Here is a 13782-nt window from a genome sequence, read left to right on the forward strand (position 1 = left end):
CTTCTGACGATTACCATAACTATATACCAGTTAAATAAAAAAGCAAAACAAAAGAAAAGAAAAACAACAAGAAAATAAAAGAGAAAAGAGTTAAGAAAGTTCGAGTAAAGATTGTTTATGTCGTCGATAAAGATGTCATGCACAACCTGCAACGTGGTGGTTAATCTGCATTTTTGTCCTCTTTCTTTGTGATCTTTGTCTCATTTTTTTCTTCTTCTACTTTATGTAACTGCACTACAATATGACTACCAATAACACTGTATTCACTTTTTCCTTTATATTTGTTTGTACTATTTAATTATCTTTCAATGTTATAACTCTTCTTTACAATCTTACCCTCCGATTTATTTTTTCCTTGTATAATTTTTTTTATATTTCTTGTTTCAATATTTTTAGCTCGATCAATCTCTAATTATAAATCCTTGTATGTCGTTATTATTATGAGTTGCAAAATACCCAAATTGTATATTACAATTCGTGTATTCTTTGATAATGTCGAGTCGACATAGCAACAAAATTTAAATGTCTTGCTTTATTTTTCTTTATGCTCAAATTTCATTGAAGAGACACGGGAGATAATTTCCGTTATTACTGATTCTCCTTCTTGTTAGATATAACTGAGAGAAATAGTTGCTAGCGTAACAAACATGAAGAGAGCCAGAGAGCGAGAGAGAGAGAGAGAGAGAGAGAGAGAGAGAGAGAAAGTTAGAGAAAGATATATAATGAGCAAAATATAGAGTAAGAGAGAATAATAATCAGAGTGAGAGCGAGTGATAGAGAGACAGAGACAGAGAGAGAGAGAGAGAGAGAGAGAGAGCGAGAGAATGAGCGATAAGCAAACGGGGGTGAGTTGTGGAAAAGGAAAGGGTGAGAAAGCGACGTGCCCGGCGCGACCTTTTGGCATCGACTGAGTCGACTCAAAGTAAAATGATAGTAAGACAAGGGCTGTATGTATACCGCATCCCTCGGTATTTCCATGAAACATACGCATGCGCATGAAAAGTTACCCTACGCTGTTCCAATGAATAGCCCCTATTGTGTTTAAAAAAATTAATGAAAATTGAAAGTATTTTTATAATCGATTCATTGTTTTATTATATTACAATTTTATTACAAATATTTTACATCAATTATCAATAATAATGCTCCTTTCTCATTATTTACTATCTATTTTATCAAAATTCCTTATTTATTAGAATATTATTAGAATTATTAGAATATTTGATAACAATGAAATAGTAATTAAAATTCACGAATAAAATACAAAATTGTTAAATAACGTATAAAAATAAAATTTACAACAATAATAACAATAATATTAATAAGAATAATAATAATAATAATAATAATGATAATAATAATAATTATAATAATATACAACGAATTGGGCAGAATATGAAGCGATTGTGTGTCTTATACACGTAAATATAAATATACGATTGGGGCCGAATTTTCCATGTTGTTTTCCGCTACATTTCCTTATGTTGGCCATTAAACGTTTGTATTATCTCATTGAAATATGACACGAGCAAATGAATATTTATGTTTTTTGTAAAATATTTCCTTGTACGATTTCAAGATCTAATTTATATAAATATAGCTGTAAATTTGTAAAGTTCGATTATGTATTAAGAAATAAATTACTAGGCATCGTAATATTAGCGAGATATAGGAGGAAAAACTATTTTCTTTCATTCCTTTACGGTAGAGTGGCATTCTTAAGGTACTTTATGAGTGGTTCGTAAATTAATTTAGGAGCTTCGGTCGCATAAGTGAAGCCAATGTGATTAAAATTCTCATTTGGTACTTTATATAATTCTCGAAGATTGGGCAGCTGATTTGCCAGCATTTCAATGTCCTATAAAATGTAAAAGAGGCTTACCGATAATTTCGACTATTAAAATAGTAAAATTATAAAATATTAATAGGCATCTTACTCTAAAGTCAGTAATTAAATCATTTTGAGCGTAATAAATTTGAACAGGAATTTTGACATTTTCAATTAGGTATTCTGGAGGCTCGGTTTGATTGTAAACTATATTGTTTATTTTGGAATTGCCGTAATCAAACTGTCGAAATTTCTCTGTACATATAGAAAATCACAATTGTTATTATTAATAAAATAAAATACGCATTGGTGATTGACAATTTATAATTAATATTATAAGAAATCTGGTTACTTGAATTACGTCCCTGGGCGTAATGAAAGAATTGCTTTATCGAACTACCCGCGGGTACATGACCGAGAATAATTGGTATAGTCGTCTGAAAAATGCAAATTAAAAATTCTATTAAAATAAAGTAATATTAACTGGGAAGCACTTTTTATTTTGTTCCTACAATAAGATGCAATTATCAAAATGTTGAAGAAATTTTTATGAGCGATAATAAATAAGGAATATCATTAGCTTCCTTTGCCAAAAAAGAAAGATATCCTCGCTAATTATATTTACCAATACAATTACAATTGATTTATATTTAAAATAATCTCCGAATAGTGCGGCTCCCTTACTCGCATATCTACACGATATATTTATTATATGACAATATTATTATTATCGTTATTTTTATGACGTTACAATAATAATTATTAGAAATATTCAAGTTGACAAATAATGTACATTCAATATTAGTTTATTAATTACAAAGTCAATTGGTCGTCACGTTTATTCTTCGCTTTTCACACGTACATTTTCAATGTTATTATTTTTTCTTTTGTCGTTTTTGTTTTTTTGTCTTTTTTTTTTTTGTTTCTCCTTCTGTCTTTTTAATGTTTGTCTTTAACTTATTATCTTTAAAAAAATCGTTATTAACTAGTAGTGATGCAGTTATGCAAATACTCACCTTATTTAATAACGAAGCATCGTAGCCAGTTATCATAAACAGTACATTGCTACAAACAACTTGATAAGGCGAACGTGCTTCGCATACTTCTCTGCCAATTTTCGTGAGCAAAGCATTGGTCGGCAAAAAGTCATTCACGCCAAAAACTCTTATTAGATACTGTTCAATAGACAAATACACGAGAAGAGATTTATTATGCATTAATTATGAATGTTTTGATAACAATTATTTTTAAATGTTATTGATTTGGCAATGTGTACGCGAGAGACTGACGTTCGTTAGCCGCGATCGAATGGAACGATGAAAATAGAAATGCATGGGATTTATATGAGAATTTGTATTAATCGCGTCGGAAGTTTAGCTATTTGCTGCATATAGGGAATTAGCTGTTAATAATTATAACTAATCTCCAATATATTATAATTGATAATATGCAATTGCGAAAGTTAATTATTAGTAGGGAAACTAGTATGTAAAATAGATGATTATTTTTTAATTTAATTTTTCAATAAAACACATGGCTTCCGACAAATTAATATTATTTGATATAATGGGATCGATGAAGTTTGCATTACGTTCGAATATCGCTTGTTGGGACATGGAGAGAGAGAGAGAGAGAGAGAGAGAGAGAGAGAGCTTAAAGTTGGCGCTATGAAAATGAAAAATCTCACGTAAAGTGGCATTGATATCTTTGAGAAAACGCCAATAATCGGACTCCTGGCATTGGTAGTGTTAGCCACCGGGGCAAACAGAGCGGCTTTTCCAATCATCTCGTTGTATTCGGGTTTCTCCGAAAGCATAACGAATAAAATGCTACAGCCCTGCGAATGCCCAACGTAATGTATTTGCTTCTGACCGGTGGCATTGAGAATATAGTTTATTGTCGCTGGCAGATCGTGTATTCCCATTTCGTGCCACGAGAATTCCCAAAACTTGGAGCTAGAGGCCGAGAAGTTTACGTGAGCCTTGGAATAGGTGTTGCCACGTGAATTGCCCATCCACACGTCGTAACCGGCATCCGACAGCATGTAAGCTTACGATTGAAAATGTACATTATTTTTGGGGAAATAATTGTCGAGGCTACGCGTGCAATGCCCGTATGGTTCTTTGATTCTCTTGGAATATCTTTATTGCCGCCTAATAGGTATCTTTCTATGGGTAATATTCTATGAGGAATTCGAGCGAATAGGATTACATTACAATTTATAATAAAAAAAATCTCTCTGGGCATCGATTGCGTAAGTTAATGGATTTGTACTTTTAACGCGTACAATTGCTAATACATACTTTTGCAATGCTTATTAATATACGAGTATTGCGACGATCTTTTCTTCAGCGTTATGATTTTAATTAATATACATGTTTATTGTGGAATATATATATATATATATATATATATAAATCTCAGCGGTTGTAAAATCTCAAGAATTTATTGCCATGTTCGCTGAAAACGTTCGCAAAGAAAGAGAAATATACTCGTCGATTAACGCAACCTTTTTCTTTTATTATTATTATACTTCAAAGCCGTGTCCTTTATAAGGATGCTCTTACAAAAATACCGCAAGTATCATCTAAAACGTATCCAATAGCTTTAACACCATATTATACATATTTACGCAAATAAGTATTAATGATGTCAATTCCAGTAGTCGACAGACATTGCGATGCTCTAAAAAAAGCTTTCCATCCATTACTCATTACTCTGCTAAATACACTGGATTATCAGTCAGTCCCTTGCCCGCAAATCATTGGATAATAATTACGTCTTCTATTTTCTATCTGATAATTAATCTCCTCTTGCCTGAAATTTTTCAATTTTTGCCCCTCGTACACGGTAAAAAAAAAAAAAAAAAAAAAAAAAAAAAAAAAAAACACACACACACACACACACAAAATCTAAAAGAAAAATCCGAACTTATCATTAGCCGCAAGCAGTGAACGCTGAAGAATTGCACAATCTCAACGCCAAACTAAGTGTTACCAAAACCAAATACGCAATACCTAAAGATTGACTCGGGCCGAGCATCACCCAATCCGCGGAGCTACCCAAAATCCCGTGCTGGAGGAGGACCACGGGTTTGCCCCCCTTCGGTGCGGACATCGACTCGTTTCCGGGTATTCGGTGTATCGTCAGCAGATAACCGTCGGTCGTCTCCGTTTGGTGCGATTCGGCTTGGTAACCGTATTTTCGTATCAGCTGAGCCTAGGAGATTTAATGTCTTTTCAGTTATAATTTATTTGCATTATCAAGGAGGGATTGGTAAAATGCTTTATTTATTCGAGGGAACGTTAGAGGCTATTGGGGCCGATCGATACCGATTACAAAGTAATGAAGATATTCCTTATTTTCATCGAATATTTGCTTAATTATTATTATCTTTCTTTTTCTTTTCAATGATAAAAAAAAAAAAAAGAAAAAGAAAATGTATGAAATTTTGCTCACTGTGTCTAAAAATACATCCGGATGGTCCATCATATCCGAAAAATTTTTAATTGTAAAGGTGGGCAGGACCATAGTCATCATGAAGCCCCAGGCATTCATTACGGTATTCTGAAATTAAATATTTTAATGCACGATCCTTCTATTCTTATTGAATACTTGATTTATCATCTGTGATGTTATAATATTATTATCGGCATGCTATATTGATTATTCGTATAATACATTGTTTAAGTGAAAAACACTTGTGTGTTTTTTTAAAAACAGCATAAGAAAAATAATGTTCCTTTGCTATTTAGTTATTATGTCCATTACATTATTAATGATCGTATTAACTTTATATTGATTTATTCAATCCTTATTATTTTCGTTAAATTTACTGAAAGCATACTAGAAAAGAAACAAATGTTTAAATTTTCTATACAAAAAGGGCTATTATTAAATTAATGATTACTTACCGATTGGATTATTTATTATATAATATACGTAATATAAAATTATTGTGTAATGTGAAAAAGAATAGTCTAATTATAGAAAAATTTATTAATAATCGAAGAAATATATATATATTGTCAGTTAAGATATTAATTGTAAATTGTCTCATTACAGATAATAATTAGTACATTTTAATTTGTTCAATGTAATATTTCACAGAATTTTTTTTAAAATTATTCATTAATATTAGTAAGATTATTTATTACACAATGTTATAAACAATAAGCTCAAACTAATATTATTTATTTTATGCAAAATGATTTCCAAATTTTATATCATTTCACATTAATAAAGTAAAAATAAAAATTAATTTATCGAATATCAAATTTTACTAATTTGCAAATACATTTTGAATTGAAAAAAAGAAGAATTATCTTGGATTATGAAATATCATATTTTCCTTCCCAATACAATTCACAATCACCTATTGATTTTAATATACAAATTGAATTTTGTTATTGACTTAATTAATATTAAGCTCTAATAGAAATCATTAAGAACTACACTCGACAAGTACTTTCATAAAAGTATATTTCATGATTAAAAGCTTAAAATAAAAATTACAACATATATTTGACCCCCTTATATTCTAGGATCTACGAGTTATTTTCTAATTTTTCGTGATTCAATTTTCTTCCAGTCTTGTCTAACTTATGTTTAATTAGATATTTCTATATGAACTGGTCACATTCCGCAAATGAGTTTGTAGTAGTGTAGTAACGTTGTGCCTAGACGAGCAAAGCAAGTCAAGGACGTTGTTCATGATGCGTGAAGTGAATTTTCCTTGCTTAAGCAAGAATGAAAAAAGTCATAACTTGCAACATCGAAGCGCTATCTTAATTTTGCTTACATGCACACACACACGCACGCGCGCGCGCGCGCGCACACATGTATATGTATATATATATATATATATATATATATATATATATATATATATATATATATATATATATATATAAATAACTCAATTACAATGTAAGCAAGAGTGTGAGATAAAATTGACGAAGAATAAGATTTCTTCTTCAATAGTGGAATGTGCCATGAATAAATTAAAGCCTCGATAATTACATGACTTTTTTTTTCTTCGTTAAATTAAATAAATATGAGAAGTGTAATTGACTCGTCGATAAAAATTCAAATATACATTATACGGATTTTTTTAAAAAATTTTACAAAAAATTTCAGTTTACCGTCACTCTGTAGGTAGTGATTCCCAAAAATTTCTACTAAATTTTTGTTTGCTTAAATAGAATATTAATTTTATACATAACAATCCAAATGAGATATTATATTTCTTTCTCCGTTGGAAAAATTAACATTAATTATCCATTTTTAATAGAATATAAAAATCTCTGAAAATAAACTACTTAAAAGGATAATACAATACATTGAATCTGTATTTATAAGAAATTGTCAAAGAATAGATAAGTGTAAGAAGTAAATGTCATAATGTTACATAATAATAAATAACTCTTATTAATTATCTTTGAAATTATCAATATATAATTTCAAGTTGTTTTTTTTTCTTCTTTTTAATAAAATTTTTAACGAATGAATGGTCAAAGATTTTGTAAAACTGTAGGAATAAACGAAGTGACAGTGTTCTTACAGTTAATTTTATCATTCTACACTGAGATAAAGTTTTATAAAAATAAATAAAACGTATTGTTATTTTGAATAATATACATAATAACAATAGTGATTTGCTATTTATATCATTTTCAATGTTTATAGATCTCAAAGTTCTGTTTTTACCGTCTAGATATGTTGAGAAATATTTCATTAAACAAATAATGAAAAAATGTTAGTTATTTTTTAGGAAATTTAATTAGGAAATTGATAATCGATTGTATTTCTAATATATACTTTTATTTTTTTTTTAAATTTTTTATTTAATAGCTGTTCCTTCAATTAAGCAACTGATAATTCATGCCTATGCATTAATTTGCTCGGATAATCGTCAAATGACAATATTAGAATTGTGTATTTGTTTTTACATTTTCGGTTGTACGTAATAATATAAATATCGTGAAGTGTTCTCACCTTTAAATCGCGTATGTTCGAGTCATCGGTAATATAATTGATTTTACGTCCAATTCTGTCAACCACATTATTATAACCTCCTGCAAAAATATTAAAAAAAAATGAATAAGAAAATTTTACTTTGGTTCTAATTGTTCGGACCTTTGCATGATTAAGCTACTTAATGTTAAAGTCGTAAAAACATAATACTTGGTGAGAAAGTAATTGTCTGTTAAAAATATTATTTACAATATTCGACAAATATGTTTACACGTATATTTTATAAATAATCCAAAGTTTTAAAGGTACATTAATTTTATCAAATTTAATTATTTGATTTTGGCTCAAGTTCATAGATGCAAATAAAATAATATTCATGCAAATATTAATAATGTACTTGTTAGAAAACCTGTTCCTTTTTTGTACAACGACTTGATAGTTTTGACACCGGGAATATAATCCAACCATCTTGAAATTTTTGACTGCAATATAAAAATTCAACTAATATTATCTATGATTTTTAAATCCCTATATAAATTTTCAAGCGCGAATTAATAATAAAAATATTTTATATTAATAATATGTTAAATTGGCAAATTTTTTGTATAAAGCAAAAAATGTACTGAATTACAATATAAGCCAGCCGTGTACACGTATTGCAAGATATTAATAAAATTTTTCGTAATTTTAATCGATTAATAAAGTATTATTTGATCATTTTTCATTTCATAAAGTATCGGGCGTAAGAACATTTTCTGAAATACATGAAAAATCTTTATTTGCATAGAAATTTGTAATCTTCATCTATTTATGCATACCTTGAGGCAATATAAAAATGACATGGATTACATTTATTTCTGACAAGTGTTGTTTTCAAAATTTTTTGAAATCTAAATTTACGCGATCGTTTGGCGAAAATGTCCTTTCAAATTCACAAAACAAATCGGGATTTGATAAATTAACCTTACTTATTAAAAGTACACGCATTAAAAATATTTTTACTTTCACATCGCCTCGATTGAAATTAACAAACAAATGTAATTGTTATTAATTTGCATATACAGGGTAATGGCCGGATCTGCGGTAAAACACACCTGTGGTTCATCATTGATAATACGAGGTGCAGTCATGCCAAAAAATTGCACAGAACCGTGAAAGTGACCCATTACCGTTAATTCATTCGCTTGAGTGGACGCCAATATATATTGAGCCACGCGTTCCAATCGCTTCCTTTCATTTTCTTCGTTCCTAAAAATATTATACTACACGACACGCGCAATACATCAAGAACTCACACTATATTTTTGTAGCATGCAGAGAGAGAGGAGAGAGAGAGAGAGAAAGAGAGAGAGAGAGAGAGAGACTAAGTAAGTAAGCAAGTGCGCGAGATATAGAGAAAGATATTGAAATAATGACATAAGCAGTACATATTTCAACTTGTTCGAACAAATGATTACGTTAACTTACGACAGCGTACTCTCGGCAATGCTAGTGTTACCAATGCCTAACCAGACGTCATAGCCCCGATCAACAAGTATGTAAGCTGGTAAATAGAAATTTCATGGATTACATAAGAATAAATGGATACGTGTAACGAATCTATAAAGTCTATTTTCCGATAGGAATTGACACTTTAAGAAAGAGTCGCGGAAATTATTAACATAACGAGAACCACATATCATTTATAATGCAATAATGAGCTGAGATCATACTTAAGTAACATTGAAAAAATTATATTTAAATCAAGTTAAAAATTATAGTAAAAGTTAGTACATTTTATGTGAATATACTTTTCTATCAAATAACAATGAAATTGTTATCTGATATTTTACATTTATTTAATAATTAATCGTATCATTTTATAAAACAAATTTATCGGCATAATGTCAATTATACCCCATTCGATAATGAGAATTAAATTATTATTTTATTTACCAACTGCAATTTTGGGTTTATTAACTTCACAGGGATCCTTATCACAGAGAATTCCATTTTCTATGAACACCGGTTGTTTTCCTATCTTCTTCGGTGATTTTGGTCCCGACGAAATTCTATATAATATAGTTTCATTCTTTAAATCGACTTGTTCTTGAATCTCAGACTCAGACGTTGGCAAAACGGGCGGAAATGCATAACGTTCAAGTTCGTATTCCGAAAGTATATTCAGCTGATACTAAATGAACAAAATAATATATTCACTTTTTGATAATAAAATAGAAAATATGTTATTATGATTATCCGTTGAGTTATATTTATTTATAGTGCACTGTACATCAATGTCGGGTTGATAATGAAATTCATAATATAACCGAATATAAACAATCGATCCAAAGTTATTTAATACTTTTTTATTTTAATTTTATTGTCATTATTTACGTATGATAAATAAAATTGATATATAATTAGTGAAGCAAAGATTTTCTTAGGTTTTGAATACTTTTTTGATTAAGCATAAAAGTAAAATCTTTGTTTTTGCGTATTACCAAGTATTTATTTGAATGAATTCACTTTATATGTAGCAATTAATATGGATCGATCTTAATTGCAATTTATACATAAAATGCATATAACATATGCAAGAGATATAAAATAAATTATATTTTATAGAAACAAGGCAAGGCGCTTGATTTTACATCAAACAACTCTTAAATTCCATAGAACGAGATGGCGTTTAATACATATTCACGAAATTTTCGATTCTTATTAATTATCAGCAGATTTAAAGATTATGAAATATGAAATAAAACTATGTGTAAAATTTATCCACTTCATCATGAAATCAGAAATATTATTTATTGCGTGAGGGAACAATTGTTTATTAAAAAAAAAAAAAAAAAAAAAAAAAAATATAAAAATATATATAAAAAAATGTAAAAAAAAAAAAACAAAGTAAAATATGTCGATCTTTTCTCATTTTATATGTTTGAATTATTACATTAATAATGAAATTAAAAAGACAAGACTACTTGCACTAGGTAATATGTAAATATATTATTTTATAATTAATTAGAAAATACTCGGAAAGTATGATCCATCAGTAGTACTATTGACGTCAACACTGAACTGCATAATATTATTCTGCATTTCTGTTATATAATGATAAATAAATGACATAAAGACGTTATTTGATTTATATAAAATTTGAATAAGATATACATATCAAAATCAATAATCTATATATATATATGAAAATAATGTTGAAATTACAAATATAATTAGGAACAAAACGGACAATTATAAAACTAACGAATTTCCAGATCACGCGTTCCAAATTACATATTACATTAAAAATTCAATATTTAAATTCTTCCACATTGATGGCATTAAAATATATTAAACGCATCACTTAAGCGTTGCTGAATTAAATTAAAATATACTTAAGTATAACAACCAGAAGTTTTTTATTAAATTTTCAAAAAAATTTCTAAATTTGCCAAATACTTAAAATAGTATGCTTGTTAAAAAATTCCATTTTGATACTATAAAATAATAATAAGTAAAAAGATAAAGAAAAAACAAGAATTCAGATGAACAATTGTATTTAAATTGTCTTACAATGATTTCAATGTAAAAATGTATTACCTACTCCTATCTTAAAGTAAAAATTGATAAATTAGTAAGCAGCATATTCTGTTAATTGATGACATTAATAAGTAATTCTTTTTATCAATGAATTAAATGTCTTTTATGATACTAATTACATTGATTTATTGGTAAAATTATAAAAGTAAGTAAATTTAAAATACATTCATAGAATGAACGCATTTTTCATTGGCTGAATTATTATCATACAGTCTAGTATCAATAAATGTATTCATCATGATCCACAAATTACGTCATTGTAATAACAAATTATTGCTCATACATTTATGACTCATGTTAAAATGAGTATATAAAATCTAAATAGTCAATTACATTTACATTAGTAGTCTTTCCTAAAACTAAATATTAAAATAAACACACTATAACATTAACAGGCGAAAATACATTTTGATAATCCTTTATTAATATATAAAATCGAATAATTAATGTAATTTCAAAATTATAAAATAAATTGGCGTATCTGTAAAAAATAACTTTAGTTATTGTATGAAAATTTCCAGACATAATCAGAAACTTATCACGTATTAGTTGAAAAAAAAAGCTTTTATCGAATAAGACTCTAAATATTATATCAGCCTACAAGTAAAATTTTCAAGCAGTCATCGTGTGTAATTAAAAAAAAAATAAAATAAAAATGTAAATGTCAAGTACAGTTAAATTAACAATCAAGATAACAATAAAAAAAATGGTAGAAATCCATTAAAATATAGTTTTTAATACAATCGCCATGGGCATTTACGAATGAACTCGACGAGGTCATTCTAATTTATTTAAAATCGAATTCGTTTATAAGTTCGTTTCTTCACGAAGGAATTCGTTGTTATTTATGGCTCAGATATTAATAATAAAATAATTATATTCCATTAACAAATATAACTTTAACAAGCAATAAATGTATAAAGCGAATAAATATGAAACTTTTTGACATATTTCATGAAAATTGCCGTGATATTCGTTTGAAGTAGTATTAACTATAATAAATCTGAGAAAAACGTTAATTTTTTAAAATACCCAAAATCTAGGTCACTCTATTCCTTTCAAATCTAATACATTGCAGTACATTTTAAAGAGAAATGCCATTTTGAAATATATTCGTAATAATTAAACTAATGCTGAGCCATTATACAAAATTAGTGCACATTCGTAAAAAAAAAAAAAAGAAGAAAAAAAAATATATATACATATATATATATAATGATTTTCTTCCAATGGCTATCGACTTTAATCAATTCTTTATTCTCGTTTTATGAAAGACTCCTGCATATATTTAACTAAACATTATATCATCTAAAGTCATTATGACATCGAATTAAGATCAGATATTTAAAATACATCAAATTAAGCAAATACCAAATTTCTTCCACTGGTGTCGAAGTACGTATCGTTACCCACAATTATTGTAATCGTGGTAAACAGAAGAAGAACAACAAATGTTATTATGTACATGATGAGCCACTTCTTCTTGGTTAATCTAAAATCGTAACCAATGTACCTTTAAAATATAAGTCGATTATAAATATTTTATTGTTTGAATTCTCATGATGTCTAATTTTTATGATGAATTGTAAATTGAAGGTTTGCTAATTCTCAATAATTCGGTAATGCAAAAATGAGGAAAATTTTAGAATTAATAATAGATACTTTTATGGTGCTTTTAAGAATGGAATATTCATTTTTTAAGGTAAATTTTTTTCTTCTTTTTTTTTTTTTTTTTTTTTTTTTTTGCCGAATAAGAGGAAACATCAAATGTATTGAAAATTTAATAATATATATTGTGAAGCAAAGGCCAATTTTCTTTATAATAAATTATTGGCATTACAATTAATAGCTACTATAATTTTATAAGTGAATTACATCTGACATAGTTGCATGTAAAATGAATTTCTATACAATGGTAAAAGCATCTGTATTACCGAATGTGTGAAATAAGTAAAAAATTAAGGATTAAAAGTAACTTAATTGCAATAGAACACAATGAAAAAACATCATAATGAAATGAAAAAATTCATAAAGAAAATATGCTAATACACACACATGCACGCACACGCACGCACGCACACACACACACACACACACACACACACACACGCAAACACGCACACACCTATATATACGTATATAGATGTATGAATTTTATGTTTTAAATGACCGTTTTTACTTGGGTTTCCCCTTCGTCATATTTGATCTCGATAAAACGTTACATTAAACACGCATGAATTTTATTTTCAATTGTATTCTATGTAAACTCTCTTTGCCTTATAAATATATTACTTTACATACCGATTGAACATATAAAATAAAAGAAAGAAAGAAAACCCAAGGAAGAAGAAAGAGAGATAGAGAGAGAGATAGAGAGAGAGATAGAGAGAGAGAGA

At 28.0% G+C, this 13782-nt stretch overlaps 1 protein-coding gene across 5 annotated transcripts in view; it reads right to left on the bottom strand.

Annotated features, from left to right (window-relative positions):
- Positions 1-1357: 1357 nt before the first annotated feature.
- The window catches only part of LOC105362604 (lipase 3-like), a 13000-nt gene continuing 575 nt past the window's right edge, over positions 1358-13782 (bottom strand). For 2 of the 5 annotated variants that reach the window (XM_011500076.1, XM_011500075.1), the window contains exons 2-14: positions 12758-12878; positions 9740-9977; positions 9272-9347; positions 8899-9052; positions 8202-8286; positions 7826-7905; positions 5288-5395; positions 4846-5047; positions 3516-3877; positions 2845-3003; positions 2181-2265; positions 1938-2083; positions 1358-1858 (exon numbers count right to left, since the gene is read on the bottom strand). In XM_011500076.1, the coding sequence (XP_011498378.1) occupies positions 1700-1858; positions 1938-2083; positions 2181-2265; positions 2845-3003; positions 3516-3877; positions 4846-5047; positions 5288-5395; positions 7826-7905; positions 8202-8286; positions 8899-9052; positions 9272-9347; positions 9740-9977; positions 12758-12853 (1950 nt within the window). In that variant the 5' untranslated portion in view covers positions 12854-12878 and the 3' untranslated portion in view covers positions 1358-1699. Of the gene's footprint in view, positions 1859-1937; positions 2084-2180; positions 2266-2844; positions 3004-3515; positions 3878-4845; positions 5048-5287; positions 5396-7825; positions 7906-8201; positions 8287-8898; positions 9053-9271; positions 9348-9739; positions 9978-12757; positions 12900-13782 lie in introns of all 5 variants that reach the window. The other 3 variants (XM_011500077.1, XM_011500073.1, XM_011500074.1) reach the window with 2 other exon arrangements.

Source organism: Ceratosolen solmsi, unplaced genomic scaffold, assembly GCF_000503995.2.
Source record: "Ceratosolen solmsi marchali unplaced genomic scaffold, CerSol_1.0 scaffold41, whole genome shotgun sequence".
Classification (NCBI taxonomy): domain Eukaryota; kingdom Metazoa; phylum Arthropoda; class Insecta; order Hymenoptera; family Agaonidae; genus Ceratosolen; species Ceratosolen solmsi.